This window comes from Eurosta solidaginis, chromosome 1 (genome assembly GCF_040869045.1).
Source record: "Eurosta solidaginis isolate ZX-2024a chromosome 1, ASM4086904v1, whole genome shotgun sequence".
NCBI classification, from domain to species: Eukaryota; Metazoa; Arthropoda; class Insecta; order Diptera; family Tephritidae; genus Eurosta; species Eurosta solidaginis.
In genome coordinates this window covers 76,325,292-76,353,214 of record NC_090319.1, presented here as the reverse complement: position 1 = coordinate 76,353,214, position 27,923 = coordinate 76,325,292, and the positions used below count along the sequence as shown (strand labels likewise).

Here is a 27,923-nt window from a genome sequence, read left to right as displayed (position 1 = left end):
TAATATTCGCGACAATATCAAGAGCTACATACATGGCCACACTAAAATGAAATAATGACAAGGAGTCTATTGGGTAGATACAATAATGATGTTAGATGCATAATGATCACTGCTAAAAATAGTGTTGAGCACTTTCTGTGTAAATGCCTGGGTCTAGGTAGAACTAGTTTAAGATCTTTCCGAAACCCCTTTTTGGAAAATCTGCTTAGATTATCAGAAATAGAGGTTCCAAATATTCTTGAATTTATAAACACATCCGATGTGGCACCCAGTAGGTTCAAACGAGTTTAACGGCACCGCTTTCGCATAACTTCAGGGTGGCGTTCCATATATCACGTTTTTCAAGAGATATCCGTTGCCCCTGTGTCTAGGTCCCGCTATTTTTCTCTGAGTATACTTTAACCGATTTGCTGCCACTCTTCTAGGCCGCTCAGCATGTTTGCTGTAACATTATAGGACAGTGATTTGGTTGACTCTTTCCTCGAGCAAATATCGGTTCTGCTTCGTTGTTTATTTTCCAATCGATCTTGCCACAACCTAAACGTTTCTTCCTTGCTCTCTTTCCTTACGACTTTCATGCACTCTTGATCTGTCTACTTTTTTAATTCCATTAAACTTCTAATCTCTAGCGCTGATATGTCGATGGGGATTGTTCCGTTAATCACTTTTACGGCTGGTACTGATACAGTGCTATAAACGGAGGCTACTCTCAGCGTTGCTGTTCGCTGTATACTGTTGGAAGCTTAGAACGATTTTTCTTGCGGCCTATGTTTGCGCCTTACAGCAACGTGTATAAAGTGATATCTATCAACAGTTTCCTACGATGTTTGACATCAGCCTTCTTGGCAACGATACCTGTTTAGACGCCTGTTCATTCGCATCTACAATTTGCGCCCAGTATGTTAGTCAGTAGTCTAACCTTGCTACCAAATAGTTGACACCCTTTTCAGATGTTATATTTCCGTTGTTCGTATCATGACTAGATTGAGCTTTATAGGGCTTCTTCTGTCTTTCATGCTGTAATGGCAGCAGCAATATCGTCTGCGTATCCAACTAAGGCATTTTTAGATTAAAAATTTCATCGTAACTGGGGCTTCACAGGTCAGGACCAAGAATCGATCACTGTGCTGCTCCGCATGTGACTTTCGTGGTACCCTCTGAGATTTGATATTATATGTATATTATCATCACTAAGCCGATACTAAGCAGCCACTCGTATGTACGTAAACAAATCAATCATCATGTACACACATACATACAAGGCAGCAGAGAGATACTCACAAACACATGTCACCATCAGCCGAAGTAGTATTCACATATACAGACGCATATGGATACAAACTACAAATGTAAATGTATATAGCTAATAACCAAGCAATAAATACAATTATTCTAGTTTCGCGAAATGACTAAACCTTCGGAGAAATGGATGAACGAGAAAACAGAGAGTATAAAAGCAGCGCAATCTGAGGTATGGCTAATCAGTTTTGATTTAAGCACGCTATTGGTTGTGAAGTATAAGTGTTATTGTGAAGTACTTTCAAAGTAGTATAATAAAGACCATTTTGCATTATTGAATATTGGAGTTATTTATTCAACAGTTTAGCGATTCCAACGTTAGCAGAAGGTTTGGAATAAGCAGAATTTCACAATATTCGTTACAGTATAAGTATAACGATGAGATCACTGCGGTAGCTTCTGATGACGCCCTGTAGTTAGAATGTTATGTCTGCCCATCACGCGATGTCGAAAAGGTTTCCCACGTCTTACGTTGCATGTATATTTTCCAATTCCTTGATCGATGTAGTTAATAGAGTTAACTTAGCATCGTTTACTTTTAAAGAAAATTCAAGTACGACGTATGAAACTGGCCTGACTTAATTTTACCTTTTCTCGTACTCTTCAACAGCCCTTTTAGCAAAAGTGTAGTAGATTTGCTGATAAGTCTATGCCACTACCTGCAGTAGAAAGATCATAATTCATTTCGGCTTATTTGAATAAGTTAATTTCCCAGCAGGGTATGAATTAAATACACCGGCAAAATCAAATTATTCCATACTAACACAGCCAAACTAAATTGGTGGTGTGTTTTTGCTTTTTATCTTTTACTTTCTGTTCTCCCACCCCATTTTGCTGTATTTATTTTGCATTTGCTTGTTTCTGCATTGCGTTTGTTTGCCGTGCAAGTCACTTTCGTAGAGGTCGCTTGCCGCATTCTGTTTTGACTTCAGTAGTTGACTTCACTACAATTCAAAATTTCTCTTGAAGTTGGAGCAACTCATTGTCCACATACTTGTACTCAAATCTCAGTCTCTCTCTCTCTCTCTCATTGCCTACTTGCACCGCTGATTTTTCAACTGCTTTAAAGTGCAAACACATCAGGGATGGGAAAGTAGATGCAATTGTACCTTGTTAGGAGTTTTTCGAGTTGCTAGTTATATTCGGTATATTCAGCACATTTTATTAGATTCAGCTCTTCATAGCGAAAGCAAAAATCGCTTTTCCGACTTTTTTTCACGAGTTCCGACCTTATCTTAACTGAGAAATTGGAAATACAGGAGATATATCCCTGCAATCAAACTAACTAGTTCGAAACCACCTCACAAGTGTTATGAACGCAGCGCGTCAGCTGGATTTTAGAAAACCACAAAAAAAGTCACAGTCACGCTTTCTTAAATCCAATTCAGTTACCTCCGTCTCCGCGGTTAAAACTGCCAACTCGACCTTTTATTCAAAAGTAATTTTTGACATGAATGGATAGTGGACGTGGTGATGGAAGAAAGAAGCGAAAAAGATGAGTTTTATCATGGAGGAACGATGCAGGTGATGGCTGGAAATCAGCTGATTTGTACTTTTTAAATATGATTTGGCACTTCTACTTTCGGTGCAGTACTATTTTGACATTAGTCCATCGAATTACAAAAACAAGGTACATGTAACTTTTATTTAGCCATGGCTTTGATGGGGAATGTGGAAAGGAAGTACCTGGTGTGATCAAGAAAAGTGTCAGCGCATTTTCATCTTGGCAGTCACGTCACTCTTCGTAGCCATAATTTTCAAATAGTAAAGGAACGATTCACTTATTGTGCTACTATATGGTGCAGAAGGATGGACCATAATATAAGATGAGATGGCTATGGGAGTGTTCGATAGAGAGCGAGTTCTTCAAAAGGCTTACACGTCGGCGACGGCGAGTACCGAAGAAGATTTAATGATGAGCAGTACGAGTTTTATGCAGAAACCAACGTTGTCCAGCGAATTAAAATATGCGAATGGAAGTCGTTATCGGAACCCGCTTGTGGAAGCAGAGGAAGAGGGTGGCCTTCCACACCAAAGGGGGAAGAGATAGATCCACTAATAATTATACCGAAGTGATCAGGATGATGAGCTGAGTCGATTTAGCCATATCAGTCTGTGTGTCTGTCTGTTTGAATGCAAACTGGACCCAAAACTTTTGAGATATCTTGGCAAATTCGGTGAAGTGGTATATCTGGGTATCCGATTAATCATTTGTCCCAACTCTTTGTTAGAAACTTGAAATTTCACTGGCTGCTTAGAGATTTTTCACACGTTGTTGTCCGAAAAAATCGTCAGGTTCGATCGTATATATAATATATGTCCGTTGGTATCTACCATATTACAAATATAGAGGGGGAGTTCCACTTCTTCTTCTTCACTATCATTGCCGTCATTTGACATAACTAAACTGTGTTTAAGCATCCCGTTTTTGGAGATTTTGAAATTTTTCTCTGTGCTACAATATTTTTGATTTTTTGTTGCCAATTTGTTAGTGTAAATTTGAATATTATACCGAAGTGCCTTGGCTTCATATGGAAGTACTTTTCCTTTGCACTTTCATATGAAATTCAGGCACTTTCATATGAATGGAATTTATATGTGAGGCTATATGGGAGTGCTATGAAATTTTTTTTATATTCAAAGTGTGAATTTGTACCTGTGCCTATTCTACAGGGCAAAACCAAGACAAAAGTGCTTTAAGTGTATAAGAGTTGAGCAGCTCTGTTCAGATCCATTCATGAAAGGTTTACGATCTTCGGCACAGCCAAAAACAGTCCCATCCTTACATGTTTCTGACTAGTTTCATATTTCACTTCGCGTTTTCTTTTGATGCTTTATCATTTACAATTGACTATTCTCATATCGAAATGGCGTCTTCCAATTTCCAATTTCCCATTGACTATTCCCATTCCCATATGACGCTTTCGCTTCTGACTCTTTCTCATTTACAACTGGATAGGGTGTAGTAGTTCGAACCTATCGCTTTCCTTAAATTCTTAAAATATTTCATCAAAATATTTGTACACGCTAAGAGTACTTGAAGGTTCTTCCGTAGAATACCTACATTTCAAAGTAGGTAAATTTCCAATGCTAAATTAGGTACAACTTAAAAATATTCTGCCCATTCCTAATGCAAATACCGCTTTTACTCATTTTCTAAAATTTGACTCTTTTTTTCTCAACCACTCTATCATTATCGTCGTTAGCATCATTATGGTCGATATGATAATCGTTATAATACCACCACCGTCACTTACTTGCAATTTACACACCAATATATCATTTGCAATGCGTTACGAACTCGAAACATTTTCCCACCAGCCACCCATGTTTTACCGTCACTGCCAACATCGCGATTATCATTGAAGTCGTCAGTAACTTTGAAAAATCAATGAAAGCGTCATTAGTTTACTTCAAAGTCATTTTGTTGCTATTTCTATTTGTTTTATTTGCATCATTATTTTTTTTTGTTGTGTGCTTTGGGTCTACTTTTTTATGATAAGTAGTACTCCTTTTCAAAAACACAGTGCCAGATGTTATTGAAAAGTGAAATTAACAACTTTTTTGTCCAATGAGTCACATATGACTCACAAATTAAAAACATGTAAAATGTTTATATGGGCAAATCCCAAAAACTTTTACTTTTTTGGATACTCGGGTTTTACACACGGGCAAAAAACTTAAGGCCAGAAAAAAGTACAAGGACATTAAGTTTGACCTTTTGACTATCCGATCTGATGATTTTAAAAATCAAAAAAGTTGATAGTAAGTTTTTGCAGAACTTCGAAACGTAAAAACCGTCGATTTTTACACTTTTTCAATCGATACCCTTGATTTTTTTTTTTCGATAAAATTTTGAGGCATCGCTGAAACGTTATGGAATTTTAACTCAATGTTGTTTTGAGACGGAGATTCTAAAAGTATGAGCAAAATTAGTGTGCCCCTCCAATACTCAAAACTATCATCAATCAAAGTAGCGATACTTTTTTTTGTCATTTTCAATATTGACAGTTTTTTGCTTATAGCTTTTTGAGGCAACTGAGTATTGAAATTTGAATTATGCAGGATAATAGCCTATCAGGGACTAAAAATAACTGGGGCTTCCAATTCGATGTTTTCAGTTTTGAAGGTAGAGGCAGAAAAGTGGAAGCACTTGGTTGCGTAAATTTTTTTCAGGAGCATGTTTTTTTGTGGGCATAGCTACAATTTTACTTTTATCACTTCATACCCGTTTGTTAATTTTTTTTCTACACCACAGTAGTATGCCACCAATTGCCTCATCTTGGAATATTCACGCAAGGAAAGTTATTGATGTTTGTACATGGGGTAAATATACGAAATTTTCGCCAAAAATTGGCAATCGTCAAAAAGTGTAGAAACAGTTTTTTTTTTGTTTTTTTAAACCAGGTTTTATTTAAAAGTAAATGAAAAGAAACACAAATTTGGTACAAAAATTGAAAAAAAAAAAAAAATTTCTCTACACTTTTTGTCTACACACTTTGACTTTCTCCTGGAACCAATTATATTTTTGGCTAATGTACTGATGTCCTTGATGTGGCAATTTTACACCGCCCTTAAGTCCGGCAACACATAGCTGCCTAGAGTTCGGGACCGACAATTCGCGAGGGCTGGGCACTCGCAGAGGAAGTGGGTAACCGTTTCCTCGGCACCCTCCTGTCTACAGCTCCTACACCTCTCATTTTAGTGGATACCCATTCTACTCGCGTGTAGGCCAAACGGCCAGTGCCCTGTAATAGTGGCCGTGATTCTGTATATTTTCTTCCTAGACCTATTTAGTAGATCATCGGTTCTTTTCTGGTTGTACTCTGGCCAGATTAGTTTGGTGATTCTACAGATGTCCGTAGAGTACCAATCACGGATTGCTATTTTCCTAAGACAGGTGAGAATGTCTCTTTTAATTGATGTGAGTGTTCGATGCACCGTGACTGCTTCCGTGATGTCTAATGATGCTTCTGCCTTTGCTATTTCATACGCGTTTTCGTTGCCGTCAATGTTCCTGTGGCCGGCTACATCATTGGCGTCCTGCTTACCCCAAACTGGAGAAAAAAGCGAAAAATATGGGTTGGTTGGTGAATGAGGACGAAGCGAAGTACCTACTGTCATCAAGCAAAGAGTCGGCGCATTTGCTTATTGACAATCACGCAACTTATGGCAGCTGTAATTTCAAAATAGTAAATACTTATTTATTGGTCGCCAATAAATGCTAAGTAGGCGATTGAAAAGTTAAGTCCACTCTCGGCAATCGAAAATCATTCCCTAACAGTAACTTATCGTACCCGTCCTTATATATGTATGGTGCAGAAGCATGGGGCAGCTTTGAGAGTGCTTGAGGGAATAGTTCTTCGTAAGAATAATGTGCCTCTAAGCGACGGCGACGGTGAGTACCGAGGAAGATTTAATAATAAGCTGTGCGAGCTTTATGCAGACACCAACATAGTCCAGCGTATTAAAACACAACGGGTACTCTGCCTCGGTTATAAGATTGAAAGATGATGTTCCGGCCAAAAAAGTGTTCTTATCGGAACCTGCGTACGGAAACAGAAAAGAGGGCGGCTCCCACCAGGTGGAAAGTGATTTAAATTGCCTTGGTGTTAACAATTGGCGCCAGTTAGCCAAACGAAAAAGCGACTGGCTTGACCCATTGAATGCCCATAATTGTTTAAACGGTTAAGCACCAACTAAGTGAGAAACGTAATTGAAGGGAAAGACAAATTTTTATTTTCCAAGAAATAAAATAAAAAATTATGAATTTTTAAGATGTCTTCGAAAACAGCAAACAAAATTACAGCTTTACTTCTTGAATAAATGAAATATTTATTGCTTAATACCTGCAAGTAATGACAAGATAATATGTCACATACAACCTCACAACCTAAGATCAATGAACTTAGAGCTAAGTGATTACAAAAGTGCAAAACAAACGAAACGAAAACTGGAAGGACGAGCAAAATAAGGAAAATTTTGTAATATGAATACGTACATATGTGTACATATGTATTTGTATAAGTATTAGCACAGAGAAGCCTCTCCTAACGGACACCTCTATTAGGTGGACACCTCTCAATTTATAGAACAACTTGTCCATAGTTATTTGCTAGAAAGCGAGATGAAACCCCTTTACTGAGCGGCCCCGAATCACACATACACATGCATATAGCTAAATAACCAAGTATGAGATATAACTGTTCCATAAGGCATGTTCGTGAAAGGTCTAGACCTTAAGAGAAATGTGCGACCGAGGCAACAGAGAGTATAAAAGCAGCGCAAGCTGAGGACTAATGAATCAGTTTTGATTTAAACACGCTGTTAGTGAAGTATAATTGTTATTGCGAAGTACTACTCCCAAAGTAGTATAAATATATACCATTTTGCAATACTGAATATTGGAGTTATTTATTCGACAGTTCAGCGATTCGAACGTTAGCAAAAGGTGCAAAATAATCGGAATCCCCCAAAATTTGTTACAATATGTATTTACAAATGAAAAGGGGCGCTCTCCGAATAAGACTTATTTTGCGTTAGATGGGCGAAACTTTCATCAGATAAATTTTCAGGTTTGAATGCTCACTATTTAGTAACGCGGTCCGGTCCGCAAGGACCTCACATGAACTGAATGTATCCACAGTGTTAGCAGAAGTTTATGCGACGACCAAATTGAAAACTTCCTAATCAAAAATCAAGACCTTTGAAAAAACTACATTTTGTTGGAAAATACTTAAAGTTTTGTGTGGCCCACCTCACCAACTTTTTCTAGACCTGAAAATTTGATTTGACATGATTTAGTGATCTGCCAGTTTGTACGATCGTCTTATTACCGGATCGACACAGTATACAAGACACCCTCCCATTAGTTTGGTTCCACCGACTTTTACGTATATCGCCCCAACCTTTCACCTCTATTGGAGTTTTAAATCTTCACCGAAGCACATGCTTACATACTTTTTAAACCAGTGAATATAATAATATTTATCAATATTTTTAAAACAGCTACCGACTCCCTTGAGAGAGAACTAGTTTTGGGCAGACAAAAGTTGGCTAACGGTGAATGTTCGGCCAAGGTAGTTTTCACTGTACAACTTCGCATACGAAATGTGTTGTCATGACAATGAATTAAATTATGAAATAGCAGCATCCTTCAAAATGCACACAAAACTCATAACCCAACCCTAAGCCTAAGTAGGGAGAAAAAAATCAAAGTCGCATAGGAAACTGAGCGCGAAAAATTGTGGCAAGCAATGCTGATGGAAGAAACATTGTGGGTGGGTTTGTGTATGTGTGTGGGCCAATGAATGGGTTGGGATGATTAAGCGGTAAATGTCGGAGAGAAGGTAGTTTGATTCTGTGGTTGAAAGCCTACTGCTTGTTGCCGGTTTGGGACTTGCTGATAAATTATGAAAGCGGAAATGATTGCTGGTTGAATGACGACGTGAAAGCAAAGTTTTGAGAATGTACCCCTTTTTTTCAACTAGCAATGTTATTGTTGTGCTTGTTACTATTCAAGGCGACTAAAGTGAGTCGCCTATTCATCAAGAGACAACAAGAACAACATTTGCTGCAAACGCACTAAGTTTTCACATATGGCATTGAAGCTTCAGGGAATTAGATTAATTGGCCAGGCTATTGATAACGAAATTTGACTGCAGTGCTGAGAAAAAAGTGCAACAACAACACATGCGTAAAAAAAATTGTTTAGAACACTTGAGTAGGCAACTTAGAAATATAAAAGACGAAAGCGAAATTGATGCCACACGAATGCAAGCAAACATGCAAACAGATGGCAATAACCTGAACACTAACAAGTAAGGAAGGCCAAGTTCGGGTGTAACCGAACATTACATACTCAGCTGAGAGCTTTGGAGCAAAATATGGGAAAATCACCATCCTGCCATGATTCCAAGGGCTTTTGATTTCGCCCTGCATAACTTGTTCATTTTCTTCTACTTAATGTGGTGGGTGTCACCCATTTTACAACGTTTTTTCTAAAGTTATATTTAGCGTCAAAAAACCAATCCAATCACCATGTTTCGTGCCTTTTTTCGTATTTGGTATAGAATTATGGCATTTTTTTCAAATTTTGAAATTTTCGATATCGAACAAGGGGGCGTGGTCATAGTCGAACTCCGGCCATTTTTTATACCAAGATAAAGTGAGTTCAGATAAGTACGTCAACTTAGTTTAGTAAAGATATATCGATTTTTGCTCAAGTTATCGTGTTAACGGCCGAGCGGAAGGACAAGCGGTCGAATGTGTATAAAAACTGGGCGTGGCTTCAACCGATTTCACCCATTTTCACATAAAACAGTTATCGTCATAGAAGCTATGCCCTTATCAAATTTCACAAGGATTGGTAAATTTTTGTTCGACTTATGGCATTAAAAGTATTTTAGACAAATTAAATGAAAACGGGCGGAGCCACGCCCATTTTGAAATTTTCTTTTATTTTTGAATTTTGTTGCACCATATCATTACTGGAATTGAATGTTGACATAATTTACTTATATACTAATTTTTTGTTAAAATTTGACTTTTAAATGTTTTTTGTTAAAGGGGTGTGTTAATCATCCGATTTTGCCAATTTTTATTTAGCACACATACAGTAATAGGAGGACCGTTCCTGCCAAATTGCATCATGATATCTTTAACGACTGCCAAATTACAGCTTGCAAAACTTGTAAATTACCTTCTTTTAAAAGTGGGCGGTGCCACGCCCATTTTCCAAAATTATACTAATTTTCTATTTTTCGTCATAAGTTCAACCCACCTACCAAGTTTCATCACTTTACCCGCCTTTGGTAATGAATTATCGTACTTTTTCGGTTTTTCGAAATTGTCTATATCGAAACGGTGGGCGTGGTTATAGATCGATTTCGTTCATTTTAAATAGCGATCTGAGATGATTGCCCAGGAACTTACATACCAAATTTCATTAAGATACCTCAAAATTTACTCAAGTTATCGTGTTTACGGACGGACGGACGGATAAGGCTAAATGAATTTCTTTCTTCGCCCAGATCATTTTGATATATAGAAGTCTATATCTATCTCGATTAGTTTATGTCGTTACGGATTACCGTTATGCGAACAAAATTAATATACTCTGTAAGCTCTGCTCAGCTGAGTCTAAAAATAAAATGAGCGTGGGAAAATACAGTTAAGCCTTTGCAAAATACAAGAAAGGCGGGCAGGCAGGCAGTTCCTCAATTGGTAGTTTGGGGCCGTTTGGCTATGTGCTTGCGTATACGGGAAATGCCCGGGTAGCTGAAGCATATCGCGAGTTCGAGTTCATTGCAATTTTAAAAGCAAAGCGCGCTTTATGACCCCCGCTGCCACATTATGCACACAACACTATATGCATATACATGTATGTGTATGTGTGTGTGTATGTGTGTGTGCTTATATGCGGGGGTTGGTAATGGTGTTTGAAAGGTGGTGTTGGTAGTGCAATGGCCGTGCAGTAAATTGTTGTGGTTACGGTTGTAGTAGAAGGTACAAGGAAAGAGTTTAGCAGCGTTGGGGCTGTAGTGCATTTTGTAGCTATAACATACCGCTGCACAACCCCCTATACCTCCCTGAGCTTGTGCGCCTACATACATAAATACTTGTTTGACTTTTGTGCTTTTCACGTATTGTGCTATGTTTTAGCAGATTTGAGGTACGGATTTAGTTCGGACTGAGCAAATGCACTGATTTTACATGATTTTTATGTGTTTTTATAGCTTCATATGGGGTTGAGTTCTTTTTCCAACTCTTTTCCTTTAAATTGTTGGGGCGGCAGTGTGTGGAAATGAGTTGAAAGCAGTATATATTTATGCATATATACATATATATTCATAGATACATCTAACTATATATCATCATATATATTATTTCTAATTGCTGTTTTTATGTTCGGATCCCTTTTTCGTTCTTATTTGGACTCCAAATCTATAAATAAAGTTTTGGTTGTAAAGATGGAGATTCGGGCTATTAGCGAGCTTTGGGCAATTTTGATCGTAGTGCTTTTGTTTAGCTATATTTTATAAAAATTATTTGTTAAAAATAAACGATTATGAGCACACAAAGAAATCTATTTGTACTATGGCACCATTGTGAATATTTGCACTGCATTACCGGCAGTTGCTACCATACCAGCGCAAGCTGTAAGTTTTAACTGATTGACAGAACAGCTGATTTCTGTTGATATTTGATAAGAGTCTTTTATTTGGTTGCTCAAAAAGCGAACGGGCCCGGCTCGTGTATATAAAAATCAAATTATGTATGTATGTATGTATTTAGGTATTAGAGGTATACGCCGGTCACTTAATCGGCGGCGGCGGCGTAGGCTATATTATATACCGGCGGCCGCGTGGCCGGCGCGCCGACAAAGCGATCGGCGTACACCTCTTAATTGAATGGCTGGACTTCAGAGTATCACATTGTCCACAACTAATGAATATCGAAACATACTGCTGATGTGAATGGTATGTTTGACGATCTGGAACAGTATCATTAACTTGCGGATGAATATTTGGGAGGCTTGTAGAGCGAAAATTTAAAAAATTATTTGTAAAACTAGCAAGGCACCCGACGTTGTTCGGGATGCGTATTTATATTAAAGTGGCCCTTATTTTTTTTTTTAAATTTTATTTAGTGTATGTGTACGACAACCAATCGCACACCTACCAAAGCATCGCAGTACACACGAAAACTTTGCGCCATCTGTCAGCGAATAGATAAACCCAATTGCACCAAAAGGTTTGAGTCCCTGATTAACGCGTGTAAAAGATTTAAAATCTTAGCTAAAAGTATTTCATATTATAGGTAAATTTAAAAATTTTCGAGCAAATACATTTTGCCCTATAACTCAGTTATCGATTAATTTATCGAAATATCACAAAATTCAAATGAAACCTGTGACCCTCCTCTATTGTTTGATGCCCATATTGTACGCATATTTAGAGGTTTTAGGTAAGCTCATTTTAACCGATTACACTGGACCACGAATTTCAACTTTTTCTCTCTACCAGAAACGCCGTTATGAAATTCGTATGTAAAATTACCCCCTGATTTCGAAAATTGAGCTCATTTTTGATTCTATGGTACCGTTTTTGAGATATTTGCAATTTACCGTTATTCGATGGCTCCGTTTAATTACGTATATCTCACGAACATGTCATACAATTGCAAAAAAGTTTACAGAACCGGAAAGAAGATAAAATTTTCTATAAACTCATGATATATTGTTTTTTGCTCAACAAGACAGTTGTCGAGATATTAGCTTATCATTTCAGATTTCTGTTTTTTTTATGAAAAAATATGAAAAAAATTACTTTTTGCGAGGGCAGCATTCCAAAACCAAAACCTTTTTTCAAGATATTTTTTCTTTGCGTAAAGCTCTGTTTAATTAAAAAAAAGATTAGCTACCATCGAAGAAAATCGATGCAAAACTGCGTAAGTTATAAGCGATCAAATAAAAATACCCAGGTTGCGCAACTTCAATGTATGTATACATACATACATATATTAAAGGTATAAAGTGCAAATGGGATATTATCCGGACAAACGAAACACTATAACAATGATAATACTTGTTCTTTAAATAAATCAAATAGTACTTTTAATACTCGAATTGTTTTATAGTAGGTAGAGTGGTTGCATCGAAAGAAAGAGTGGTTGGGTTCGAAACCTGCTGTAGGCATGTAGTTATAAACATGTATTTCCGGTAGATTTTCAAAATTATTAGACGCAGAAAATTTTTAAAGGTAGTATTTTCTTTTCCCGGCTTCGTATAAAAAGGAACCTTTCTGTCTAGGTAAAATTTAATTTTTTTCAATTTTATTCTTGTTCCGAGTATAAATATGAGTTAATGCGCCTTGAAACTTCATAACATCTGCAAGTCTCGCCGAAGATAGCTCAGTTCATAAGTCAAATTTCAAAACCGTGATTTATTAAAAAAAATAAAATGAGTAAAAGGACCCGAGAATTTGAGTGTAATAACGATCCAGATATGTTCTGTTTCATGTGTGGCCAATATACTATCATAAGGCGACGACGAGTGTTCTCAGATCATATCAAAACTTTATACTCCAAGTATTTTGGCATTGAGCCTACAAATGCTGAAAAACCATGGACATCGAACACTTTGTGTACATCGTGTCGAGTAGAATTGATTCAGTCGGAATCAGGACAAGAAATAAAATTTGATACACCAATGATATGGAGAGAACCTACTTGCCATTCAATAGAGTGTTATATTTGTCAAACAAAAGTACTTGGCATTGGAAGATCAAGAAGAGTAACCTATGCCAGCGTACCTACAGTGACATTACCAGTGCTACATTCAACGGCAGTTGCGGATCCAGTTCCATTGTCAACAATAATATCTGAGTGCGGGGAATCAAGTTGTACTGAATTTCACATGGGAAACGAGATAAACGTTCTGTCACAAGCACAACTTAATGATTGTATAAGAGATTTGGAACTATCCAAGGAAAAGGCCGAGATCCACACTTCTCGTATGCAACAATTTAAATTTGGGTTATCCGATGTTAAGGTGATATATTGTAGAACTCGTCACGAACCATTTACCAAACACTATACCAAGAAAGCTACTGCAACGACATTCCTGGTTTATTCAAAGAGTTTGGTCAAACATATGATTCAAAAGAGTGGCGATTGTTCATAGACAGCAATAAACTGAGTTTGAAGGCTGTATTACTGCATATTGGTAACAAAAAGCCTTCTATCCCGATCGCACATGCAGTAAATACAAAGGAAACCTATGAGGAAATGCAAAATCTACTCAAATTTATCAAATATGAAGATCATCATTGGAAAATATGTTCTGATCTCAATGTCGTTGCAATGCTATGCGGTCTACAAAGTGTGTACACCAAGCACTGCTGCTTCCTCTGCAAGTGGGATAGCCGAGCTCGTAAGAGCCACTACGTCAGAAGGATTGGCCAGAAAGAGTCGAGTTTACCGTTGGTGTGGATAACATCAAATACACCCCTCTTGTCAAGAAAGAGAAAATCATACTTCCACCCTTACACATCAAGCTCGATCTCATTAAAAACTTTGTTCAAATAATTGAAAACAATTTTTCCAGATATTTCTCAAGCCAAGATAAAGGAAGGTATTTTTGTTGGACCACAAATAAAAAAGTTGATCAACAATAATCAATTCAAAAGACTGCTCTCATCAGTTGAGGCAGCAGCGTGGGAATCCTTTGAAAAGGTCGTTGCTTCTTTCCTCGGTAGACACAAAAGCCCTAACTACGAGCAGATAGGGAACGACTTAATCAATAATTATGCGAAAATGGGTAAATATTAAAGGCTTATTAAAATTAGTTTCCCAAAATTCTATAACTTGTTTACCTAACTAATATTTTCTTTCCAGGCGTAAATATGTCCTTAAAAATTCACTTTCTGCACTCACGTTTGAGCTTTTTTCCGGCAAATCTTGGCGACGAAAGTGACGAACATGGCGAAAGGTTTCATCAGCAAATGAAATTAATTGAGAATCGATATCAAGGATTCTGTGACGTCGCAATGATGGGTGATTACTGCTGGTTTGTCATAAGAGAAACCGATCCTAAACTGAATAAGCATCAAAGTAGAACACATAATTATTTCGACTACATAGTAAAATCAAATTAAGATAAAGATTGTTAGAATATAGTATAAACATAAATAAATTTAAAAAAAAGGTAAAAATATGGGTAATTTCATTCATAAATTGAACTTTTAACTAAAGAGAAACAGAGCATAGCTAGATATTTCACTCTTCTTTATACCATACATACGTTTTGAGGTATACGTTGAAATTGCGTAACCTGGGTATTTTTATTTGATCGCTTATAACTTACGAAGTTTTGCATCGATTTTCTTCTATGATAGCTTATCTTTTTTCTAATTAAACAGACCTTTACGTAGAGAAAAAATATCTGAAAAAAGAGTTGTGGTTTTGGAATGCTGCCCTCGTAAAAGTAATTTTTTTCATATTTTTTCATAAAAAAAAAAAACAAAAATCTGAAATGATAAGCTAATATCTCTAAAACTTTCTGGTTGAGGAAAAAACAATGTATGATGCATTTATAGCAAATTTCATCGTCTTTCTGCTCCTGTACACTTCTTTGCATTTGCTTGACCCGTTCGTGATATATACGTAATTAAAGGGAGCCATCTTTTTGGCTTTTTCGAATAACGGTAAATTGCAAATATCTCAAAAACGGTACCATAGAATCAAAAATGGACTCGATTTTCGAAATCAGGAAGTGATTTTACATACGAATTTCATAACGGCGTCTCTGGTAAATTTTGGCCGTCGACCAGTGTTATCGTAATATGGCAGCGTGAAATAATTTTTTTTGGTACGCCACTGTATCTATTCATGAATTTGATTTTCAATTCATATGAAGCTGAAAAAAACTTTGCAAAGGCATTCTTTGATATTTGTTTGCAAACTAAGTGTATTTTCCTTCGTTTTTCGAAAAAAAAATCCTTAAAAGTAGCTTAATTATAGCTTAAACAACTATATCTTTTTTGTTTCTCACGCGATTTTAATGAAATAGGTTCTAGATTCCCTTCTGGATTACAGGCTATCCATCTGTGAAAGTCTCATAAAAATCCATTCGTTAGTTTCCGAGATTATCGATATCATACAGACAAACAGACAAACAGAAAAAAGTGGTGCCGATGGATTCTACGACATTCCAAACGTCAAGTACACTCATTTTTTTTTAGAAATCTTGGATGTACAGACACGATTTTCTAGAGATTTATTATAGTATAGAAGATATATGTGTTTTTCGTAGTTAATAAATAGATTCCCTGAGAAAGACACGAAAATGTGTCGAAACACGTCGGAAATAAAAAAAAAACTTGTTTTATTTAATTAAATCGGCCCAAAAGCTCCAAATTCATTTTAAATAATTAAAAAAAATAATTTAAGATTTTTTAAGAATTAATGAGCTTAACACAGGTAAGTTTCACCGGGGAAACCTGTTCAAATAAATAAAAACATTACGAAATTGCCTGATGATGATGACGTGGCGGTTTTCAAAATGGTACCATCGCAATATGCCGGTAAATGTTTTCTTCTTTTCAGTTTTTCCCAATAAAACCATTATAATTTACCGGTGTTAAGCTCATTAATTCTTAAAAAATCTTAAGTAAAATTTAACACACCATTAAACATACAAACATATAAAAAAAATAATATTTGGAAAGGTTTTGTTTATATGTATTTAAGGAAATTGACGTTTCGGCCATTTCGGAAAAATCCGCGGATTTTGCCTCAAAATCTTGCATATCGTTCAAAAAATTTCGGGAGTAGCTCCTTGCGTGGAGAAATACTTAAAATGGTCATACTTTTGTAGCGTAGTTTCACCGAAGGAGATGTTCTGGGGTATTAGTCGTCGGCACGATTTCTTTAAATCATTCGTGGCTACATGCTGGTCACGAACAAAGGCGACTTACGGTTGCTATCAATTATCTACTAATAGTCATGAGCCATGTCTCTCGTGGCGCAGTTTAAACGATTATCATCAATGCCAAAGAGCGCCTTCAGTTTTTTTTGGACGAAAATTTGCAGACGTTTGTATTCGATAAATTGACTTCAATGGTCTTCGTTTCCGACCTTATGATATAACAGCTCATTATGGATGACCGCCTTCAGTTTTCAGACTAGTTCGACTATCCCCTACGTTAGGTAGGGAACATCCGGTCATTTGTGCGACTGCCTTGAGAAAGCTTTTGCTTCACCAATTTGAGTGTTTTTGTGAAGGACAAAGCCTCACCTGGTAAATATATGTGCCTACGTATTCACATTTGTAAAAGGAGCCGTAACGTCTAGGTGATATTTAAACTTGTTTGATAGGCTATAATCAATGTGATTCACTCCAAGGGACTAGTTTTGGATAGGGCCGCCAACTTTGGGAAATGTCAAGCCTGGAGACTTGGGTGTTGAAGGATGAAGTGTGAAAATCAAAATTAACATTTCAGACGCTATTGTATAGTTTCGCAAATAAACAAGAGATGTTTGAATGTAAGCCTAAGTGATTTTTCCCCCGTCTCGTACGTACATATATCCTCAACTTAAGTATGAGGTAAGAATTATTTCAAAGAAGCTAGAACCTATTAAAGGACTTTGCATCACTGATTTCTCTTAGTCTTTCAGCCAATCGCAATATAACTTTTTTTTAAATATCGGCACCTTTTTTGGGTAATAGCTTTTTTTTAACAACTTGAGGACAATTTGAAAACATATTCGCCTTGGGTCATTTTATTTGAATTCATTGTTCATTATTAATTTTTTGAAACGAAAAATATGCAAAGTGAGCATATAAATTTATTATAAAACCTTTCTTTTAGTGTTTTGTTTTAAAAACATGAATTGGGCGATGCAAAGTCCGTTTTAAGCTGACATCGAAAACGCCTGTTTTTTTAAATAACTAATGAACAGTTAGAAAGAGTTAAATTTCGCAATTAGTTTCTTATAACTGGCAGTGATGGGCATCCGTTGATACCACTTTCAACCATATCCGACCAATTTTCGACAGGACAATAAATGGCGTAAACAGTCTTTAACGGGTAGAAAATATAGTAACGCGCCGAACGCCGCCGCTGCCGCGCCGATATCTTTGACATTCGGCGGCAGCGTGCGAAAAACGACCAATATCGGCGGTGGCGTTGATCGGCGGCGTATATCTCTAGTAGGTATAGATCGGATTGCGTCCTAAACGGATCGACCGATCACAACTTAATTTGCACCACCCACTAGAAGTCTTCGAAGGATGGTCGTAGGCTAAAAATAATTTCGATATATAAAAGGGGCGTGGCACCTCCCATACAAATGGAATCTTTGGTACTGCAAAACTCTGAAGGTATTCATGCTAGAACATTGCAGTTCAGTAAGGAGTTATAGGAGGAGTTTTCCACCAAGAAAATGTGGGGTGAGGGAGATGGAGGGGTGGCACCTCGCATACAAATGTAATATCTAATACTGCATAACTCTGGTTGTAGTAATGGTAGAATAATGAAAATTGGTGAACAGTCGTGACGTGTACGCCTTGAATTTATGTCCGTACATATACAATACAGTACATATACCTATATTACACATAGCGCCTGTATTTACATTATACATGTATCCCCTACAAAGACTACGCTTAAACTTACATCTTATGCTTACATTCAGGATTCCCCCATACACATAAAAAAAGTGAGGGGTGACAAAATGCTTTATTTATGTCGGTTTTTGTAACAGACCTATTTTCGTCGGGTAAAAGGCCAGCCTCCATACTTTTGATAACGACCTGTTCTTTCATCCCATCAGAGCGCTGACACCTCAGTCTCTACACCGTGGCATATGGTTACCCTCCAATTATAACTTCATGTTAAAGTTGTCTATCATTTTCATGGCATAGAATCAAACTGTTAACGGTACCTTTTACTGTGACCCTTTTGCCCGTAGGGTTGTAATACTTTCCACTCTATTCTTATGCCTGTGATGGGGCGAAAGTAATTCGACTTCACTATCGACCATCTCAGAAAAACTCGAAGTAAGACTTTTGGCTTTCCTAATCTGAGTCCATTAGAGAAATTTTGATTATGCAAAGCTTTTTAGATGTTTGTATTGGTTCATCGAAGGTTTCGTAAACCTCAAATAGCGATGCTAAATTTTATTATATTTCTGTGCCACCCCAATGTACATACCAATCATAACCTCACAAAATTTTATGCATGACATACATATGCAATTAAATGGTCAGAGGGTGTTTTAAGAGTTCATAGAAAATAAAAAAAAAATAATCAATAATCAAATAGCCAGCTTCTTATAGAGGAAGTGAATATATTATGTTTTCATGTAATAGAATATTTAAAGATAAATACTTTTTTAATTCTATGCGCATTAAACCGTAATGAAAAGAAAGTTCGCTGTACTTGCATATTTTTATCTTAAGCAAGTAATCGAGCCCAAATGGTTATGTTTCTGAGCCAATATAAGGTCGGCAGGTCAAATTTTTCTCAGATGTAAGTAAAATTATTTCCCTCACTATTTCAACTTGGTTTGAGGACTATTTCTGGATCATTTTGGGATTGTTTTGGAATGACTTCATTACCCTTTTTGGTATTATCTGTCTTCATGGGAGTCCGAAGCTATTTCAAATTCCTTCAGCCGCCCTGACGTGATTGACAAAAACCATAAAAAATAACTGATCCTAGGAGAAATGTGTTCAGTTGTATTTAAAAAAAGTAAAGCAAGTGTTATACACGCATTCTCTTTTATCATCCAAGTTGGTGCAGCCGTTCTGTCGTAATTGAGTTGCAAAAGCAAACAATTACGGGAAAATTGAAAGCTTTAGGCAAAATTACTGGACATTTTCCGAATTTTTGTCGCTATATTTCTGGGACTATATCAGAATCCTTTCAGTTCTTGCAACGAATTCTTTCGGGGTCATATTAAATGCATTTCGGTATTCTAGGGATCATATCGGGACTATTTCGGGTTGGCTTTAGGACTATTTTGGAATAGTTTTTGGGAAGATTTCATTACTATCTCCGGATCATTCTAAAACTTTTTTCGGTACTTTTTCAGGACTACTACGAGATAGTTTTGGGACCATCTCCTGCTTCCAGTTCTTGTTATTTTTTTCCGGACCTTTCTGGGGCTATTTTGGCACTCTAAGGATCAGATAGAGACTACCTCGGGCTAGTTTCCGGACTATTTCTGTGTCCCTTGTGGACTATTTTCTGGTTTCTTTGCGTTATCACTTTGCCCCTATTTCCAGACTGCATTGAGTTTGTTTTCCGATATTTCAGAATCGTTTCGAGACTCACCGAGATTTTTTTCTGGACTGTTTCGGGTATAGTTTAGGGCCAATCAGGAGGAGGAAGAAATAAAAATGATCACATCTACAGTCTATAAATTAAACTGGGTCGATTTATTAACCGATATCGCGCCAACGATTTTTCGATAGGATTTGGGCTCAGGAAAAAAAGTTCCACTACGCATACCCAAAAAAATAATTTTCGAGCCTGCGAAATTTCATTTTTTTGACTTTTTTTCGACTTTGATTTTTTTCATGACCTACTAAAAAAATTTTTCGAGCCAGCTTAACTCACAGATAAAAAAATTTTCATTTGATTGTAAAATTTTCATGTACCCAAAAATGTTCGCTAAAAACGTTGGCGAAAACAGCTTTTTGAAAAAAAAAAAAATAAATACGTTTTTAGCGGACATTTTTGGGTTGGATAGGGTATATATATGAAAAAAAGGTGAGGAAATGAACCTCCAATTTGCATTGGAGTGCTATTAACTTCAGTCACTTTAAAATAAATTTAGAATTTTCATTCAAAAAATTTGTTAGTAAAATGGTGACCAGAACAAATATTTTTTTATACGGACTAATCCACATCTCTATGCGTTTGCTTCTTATTTTGCATAATTGTACGATACATATTTACATAGTGTAATATTAATAATTATTTCTTCACTCACCATTCGGCATATTTTGATTAAAATGATTGCCATTCGTTTGATAGCGTTGCACATGATTATCACCGAGCCCGGCACCCGTATTGCCATTAATGCCGGTGGGCGTGGCAAAAGCGCCAGGTGGACCTTGTGTGTCATGGCCGAATTTAGCCGCAAACTGATGAATGCCGGAGAACGGGCCACCAAAAGCAGAAAAATTCATCATGACAGCGTTCTTTTTTTGTTTGTTTAGTGCAGACTTCGAAGGGGGGAGGTAAACGCTGAATAAGAGGTTATGCCGTAACACCGACACAGTCAAGTTACTTCTAGTTCAATTTTACACAAAATGAGCACTACATTGAAACATATGCTGCTGAGTGTAGATGAGTTGTTATGGCGTTTTTTTGTTGTTTTTTTTGTATTGCTTATTTCATTTTGCTTACGGCAGACACTTGCTCTTAACTTATTTTAAAATTAATTTTCCACTTTTTTATTTTTATTTTTGTTGCTGATTGAAATTACACATTTTTGTCACGTTGTTAGTTATAATTTTTGTTGTTATTTAAAATTTTTTTTTATACATTTTTTATGCTGTTTTAAGTTTTGTAAAAAATTTGTGTACTTTTAGTTGAAAAAATTATATGCTTTTGTACCTTTTTTATTTTTAAAATGCTATTTTTTCTTCACTTCACACCGCCTCAGTCCCATTCAAAGTTTACTTTTTTCTAATCAAAGTCTACAATGCGACAGTCATTGCTGACAACGTCAACAAAGTGGCTATGAGCTTAGTATGTATTTTGTTATTGCTGCCGCCACTGCTATTCTTCCTTCTGCTTCATCTGCTGGTGTATGAACTATTGAAAAAGCTTTACTTTCGTTTTTCGCGAGCGCGCAGTATGATGACGATGATTTAATCACGGCAACACTAATACTACTGCATTACCATGGCCTGCGCGACTACAGACATCATCTACAATACACTCAAGCACACAAAACATACAAATATTTGCAGTAAATACAGTAAATTCCGAGTAAACTACTTCTCATTTGAGTTCTAACGCCTTTAGTACCAAAAAATCGTTGGTCTTATAAGCCTTGGGGATTCATATACCCAAACATGGTTAGGTTTGGTTGAGTGGACATTAGACTCGGTTGGTCCCCATACAAAAAAAAAACATTGTAAATGTCCGCCCCTAAATTTAAAGATTATGTTGAGAGGGTTTCGGAAAAAAAAATGTTTATTTGATTCTTCGAAATACAGCCGAAATAGTTTTTCAATGTAACTTGGTTATTTGACGTCCGATTTTTTAAATTTATATGTCATTATTTTGTCCTTAGGAAGCTTCACATTTCCGTTTAATGTCCTTTTAAGCTATGAAGTCGTTTTCACAGGATTAGGTTAGCCCCCCCTAAAGAATCCTTTTTTCCTTACCAAACGAAGGTACTTAAAAATTCAAAAACATTTTGCTCTCAAACCATATTACTAAAATAATAAACAAAGAAAAAATCATAAAATTAAATAAACAAAAAAGTTATATCACTTTCAATATTTATTACAACTGTTATTTTACCTGATTCTTATTATAAGTACTTAGACCTGAAACTCATCGTATTTTTGGAGGAAAAAAAGTCAGAGTCTGACTGTAGTCAGAAGTCAGAGTCTGACTTTTCACCTCGTATAACAGCTGTTATACTAAATTTCTCAAAAAAAGAATTCAGCCCTTCAAATAAGGGAAAAGAGCGGCCAACGACCACACTTTTACCTTTTTAATTTGCTGAACGTGTTAACAAAAAAAAAAATTATATTTCGAAATATAGAATTTCGAACTTCGAAAGCCGATATCTATTTGTTGGAGGCTAACTTCGAAAAACGGAGATAGTACTTTGTTTACTTAAGCTTCAGTCTCTACAAAAAAGTGGGTTTTGTCCAATATCCAGAAAAAAGTTGATTTTGTCGCATAGTGCGCTCTGAGCTTAATGAATAGTTACTTAACATTCAGATACCAGCGTGTTCGAATTAGTTCTGAAATGTCACAACTGAAAGAGCTGACTATGGGAGTACCCCAGGGCCCTCTGATTTTCAGCCTCTTTCTTAATGATATTTTTGGAGTGTGTCAATATGTGAGACTTCATGCGTATGCGGATGATATCCAGCTCTATTTATCTGACTCGTTCAAGCAAGTTGACCGTATTTGCTGTCACATTAATGATGACTTGTCAATGATATACAAATGGGCGACTGAAAATGGTTTGTTACTAAATTGTGATAAGTCCTTTGTGCTACCTATCAGCAAAACTCTTGGGTCACTTGACATACGAGTACATATAAATAATGTTAACCTCCAAGTTGTTGATAAAATCAAGAACCTAGGGTTTATAATAAATTTTAAGCTTTCGTGCAAAGACCATATAAATTCGGTTGTCAGCAAGATGTATCTAACCCTACGCAATCTGCGGCAGTCTAGTCTATATACCGCTACTAGCACAAGGCGTCAACTTGTTTTGCAACTCCTTTTGCCTATAATGACGTCTTCTGAGCTGATATATAGTAAGCTGGATTATCACTCCGCGCATAAGGTTGAAGTCCTGTTTAATAACATCATGCGTTATGTATACGGTGTGCCCAGGTTCGATCATATTTCCCCCTGGATACACCGTCTCCTTTGTTGTGGCATCTTAAATTATTTGAAGACAAGGAATTGCATATTTTTATTTAAACTCATGATGTCGGCCACGCCGAACTATTTGCATACAAAATTAGTTTTTACTAGGTCAGCTCGTCTAAGTGACTTAATTGTACCACAATTTAACTCGGTAACATCAGCAAGACTTTTTTTCGTCAACAGTATTCGTCTTTGAAACTCCATTCCGTCAAGTATAAGGAATAAGTTAAACAAAAGCAACTTTAAACAAACGCTTTATGCATATTTTAGTAGCCTTACTCCAGGAACATAGAAGAATGGTCAGCTATCTCTTTTTGTTGAAACCGTCACTTGTAGTTTAAAATTTTTTTTTATTACTATTCATTATTTTAACTCTAACTCTTACTTAATTTTTATAAATCGCAAGCTTTATTTTAATGTGAATTTGTTTATGAATGCTGTTGTGCTATAAAAGATTTAAGAATCTTATTGTACTGATATATATTGAAATAAATGCAATACAATACAATACAACAGGTTTGACTCACTTATTTACTTTGACTTCCCCTATTTATGATATTTGGCATATCTTTATTTAGTTTTCAATGCAAACCCTAATAATAATTTTTCCTCCAAAAATATCATGAGTTTCAGGTTTAAGTATAATAAGAATCAGGTAAAATAACAGTTGCAATAAATATTGAAAGTGCTATAACTTCTTTGTTTATTATTTTAGTAATATGGTTTGAAAGCAAAATTTTCTTGAATTTTTAAGTACTTTTGTTTGGTAAGGAAAAAAAGGATACATTAGGGGGGTACAACTTTGTTAGCTGACCTAGTCATGTGAAAACGACTTCATAAATTAAAAGGACATTAAACGGAAAGATCCTTCGAAGATTCCTAAGGACAAAATAATAACATATAAATTTTAAAAATCGGACGTCAAATAATCAAGTTACAATGAAAAAGCTATTTCGGCTGTATTTCGAAGGATAAAAAAAAAATTTAAAAAAAAATTCCGAAACCCTCTCAACATAATATAAAACAAAAATTTAGGGGCGGACATTAGCAACTTTTTTTCGACCCAGTCTAGTGGGCATGTATGGAAGCTTTCTAGGACCTATGCTACTTGCTGCTTATAGATCTGATAGCTGCGGCTTTCCCAATAGCTCGGGTCTTAGCCTGGTGAGCGCAAAGCGCGAGCACAGAACGTGCTTGATCGTTTCCTGCTATCACTTACAGGGCCTAATTTAAAAAGCCTTGCATGAGATTTCCCACGCATATATTCCAAAACATTTATGTATGTTCATTGTGAATGCACTCAGCGTGTGTCGGTAAGCGTGCATTGGTTTCGCGAGATTTTTTCTACCATTACCTAGTAATAAGACCTTAAGTTAAGAAATTTAGGTTACAAGGATTGGGTCTAGAAGTAACATCCCAGCCCGACCCTTACTGTACCAGCTACTGCGAATCGAACCGCGTCGTGTTGTCATTAAATATAACTATCCCCCTAATCACGAGATTTAAAAGCTCCGCGAGAACATTTAGATATGATTGACCAGAGCAGCCAGCTTCCTTCTACTTAATGGCGCACAATGACAGAATATGCTACACACTTTCCTCTTCCCCAATACTTCTGCAGCTGAGGCAGTAATCGCAAGATTCGATGTTGTGCTCGCAAGAAACTTAGAAGCGGCCATGGTATACCTACTGACCTGTTTTCGATCTGCGGCGTTCACATGAGTCCAAGACCTTTAGCGCGGTAAGAAATTACTTACTTACTTAATCGGCGCTTAACCGTTTAAGCGGTTATGGTCGTCCAACAAGGCGCGCCAGTCGCTTCTTCGCTCTGCCAACTGGCGCCAATTGGTCACAGCAAAGGAGTTTAAATCGTTTTCCCCCTGGTGCCTCCAGCTGAGCGGGCCTTTCTATCAGAGAAAATTATCCCCTTTTCTCGCCTTTAAGCACAGGTTTATTCGCTTTATAAACGCTGCAATAGTCGGTAAGGCGGAAGGTGATCTAAAGTCTCAGGTTCGGTGAAAACATACCAACCCCCCGACCTTTCCGTCAAGCTTGGAGCTATCAGTAATAATGTTGATGGCACCCTGAACAGCATGTTGCCTATTGGCATATTCTTATCGCGTGCATATGCCCATTGTGAAATTCTTTGTTAAAATGTTGCAAAAGTTCAAATATCAGTGTTAAATTAGTGGCATGACCACTTCCTCCATTCCTCCATTTGCCAGTTTCTCTAATTCGAAGGGACACGATAACGGCTATTTCCATCGCTACGAAATCCAGTGTTGGGAGGGGCAGGATAGTTTTGACTGCCTTTGTCGGAGTGGAAACAAGAGCGCCACTAAGGATGAGCTGTGAGCTCGCATGGAATTTTGCCTTTATATGCGCCGACCAGCAAACTAGAACACCATACACTTGAAATTGCAAATTTCCTTGGACTCCCGTTAGAGGACATTGATGACATTTTGTGATCGGTCGCACCTATTAGGTGGGGCGAAGCACTGCTACAACAACAACCATATACTAGAATTAGACGTGCAATGACAGTATAGATCCAGATATCGTCCACGTAGGCAACAGACCTTATGTAGGAGGGAAAATCCTGTACAATTACATCTCGTGAAATGTGGAGAGAACTTTCCATCAGAACTTGTCATCAGAAGAACACCTAACGATATGCGAACAGAATTGTCCGCCTCACTTAGTTTCATATCGGAATCGTTTGCGGTTATCTCATCAGCAATCTACCTTCATCCACATTATATCACTTTTGATTATACCACCATTATGGTATCCGATTACAAGCATCGTTTAGTTAGTTATTGAAACTGCATTATCCTGTAGGCACGTATCTGCTCTTCTTATAGCAAAGACCTCCACAGAATTATGCCCTACCACAATTTCCTTTTCCATTTTTGAGCCACCTGTGTAGGTATAAACCACCCTAATATTGTCTTATCTCTCCCTTGTCTTACTAACTATCTAAGAAATATTTCACCTTAACTCTCTCATAGACTATTTTGACCTAACCCAAGAAAACACCCTCATCCTTTCTTCGTGCTGATTTAAAGATAGATACAATATACTTCTGAGAAGGCTTAAGTCAAGCTTCCAAACTGCGTGGTGTAACTTTTTAATATTTCTTACAAATTGGCAAGACGAGACCTTGATTTCAGCATTCGGAAGCTCTTTTATTCCTCTCTTAATTCAAATCAGGTAGCCGCTGTGGTGTGATGGTTGTGTGCTCCATCACCACACCGAAGACGCTGGGTTCACGCCCTGGGCAAAGCAACATCAAATTTTTAGAATCAAGTTTTTTCAATTAGAAGAAATTTTTTCTAAGCAGGGTCGGCCCTCGGTAATGTTTGGCAAACATACCGAGTGTATTTCTGCCATGAAAAGCTCTCAGTGAAAACTCATTTGCCTTGCCTTTCGGAGTCGGCATAAAACAAGTAGGCCCCGTCCCGCCAAATTGTAGGACGAATTAAAAAGCAGCACGACGCAAATTAGAAGAGTAGCTCGACCTTAAATCTCTTCGGAGGTTATCGCGCCTTTCATTTATTTTTTTAATTTTTTTATTTTAATTCAAATCAGAAACGACTGAACTGCGGCACACTATAAAGGAAGTTAATATCAGGTTCAGTAGTCCCTTCTATGCAAGTCCTGCTGCAGTCCCTTATCTACAGGCGGAACAAATGAGATCTTATCACCTCGTTTGTATTAAAAAATAAAGAGAAAAGCTTATTTCGATAACTCGAGATATCTTTGCAGGCATTTGCAGGTGTTGATATACTCCTCCTCGGAACAGTGATTGGGAAATATGTACATATGTTCTCCCGCTCATTTTACTAGTGCAGTCCAACAAAGCAGTGTGACATCGAATCTGTGAACAACATCTTTTTCGTACTTGTTTGTTTGAGAAGTTAATTTTACCTTGAAGCACTGCCAATTCGGATGGATTTCTGCTGAGAAGCTTTTGATAGCAAAAATGCACTCAAATTGTTTGCCAAATTGCTACCGGAGCTCTGCCACCATTGCGAAAACTTCATTCTGAAGATTTTTCATGTTACTTCCACATTATATGAAACTAAAACCTTTTGTAACATTGTATATAGCACACATATAAAGGCGTTCAGTGCAAGTATTAAAAAAATATAAAATTTACAATGGAAACCGAAAAAGACCGAGGAATCAACTATCTAGACCTCACGATAAATATTGATAAAATTGCCAAAAGATTTAGCTATGACATATATAGAAAGCCAACGGCACAATAATACATAATACCTCAAATCACCCCCAACAGCATAAAAATGCAGCATTAAGGCATTTGGTACATAAACTTGAAAGAACACCTCTTACACAGGAGGCATATAAGAGAGAGCTTAAAGTCATATATAACATTGCTGCAAACAACGGATATAAAAAAGCATTAGTAGATAAGCTTGGAAGGGCGCGTGGTGAACCAAAAAGAAATAATGAAAA

At 36.9% G+C, this 27,923-nt stretch overlaps 1 protein-coding gene across 5 annotated transcripts in view; it reads right to left on the bottom strand.

The window, feature by feature from the left end:
* l(3)neo38 (lethal (3) neo38) overlaps positions 1 to 27,923 on the bottom strand; it is a 79,441-nt gene that overhangs the window by 39,175 nt on the left and 12,343 nt on the right. For 2 of the 5 annotated variants that reach the window (XM_067758369.1, XM_067758384.1), the window contains exon 2: positions 20,803 to 21,632. In XM_067758369.1, the coding sequence (XP_067614470.1) occupies positions 20,803 to 21,004 (202 nt within the window). In that variant the 5' untranslated portion in view covers positions 21,005 to 21,632. Of the gene's footprint in view, positions 1 to 20,802; positions 21,645 to 27,923 lie in introns of all 5 variants that reach the window. The other 3 variants (XM_067758372.1, XM_067758376.1, XM_067758386.1) reach the window with 3 other exon arrangements.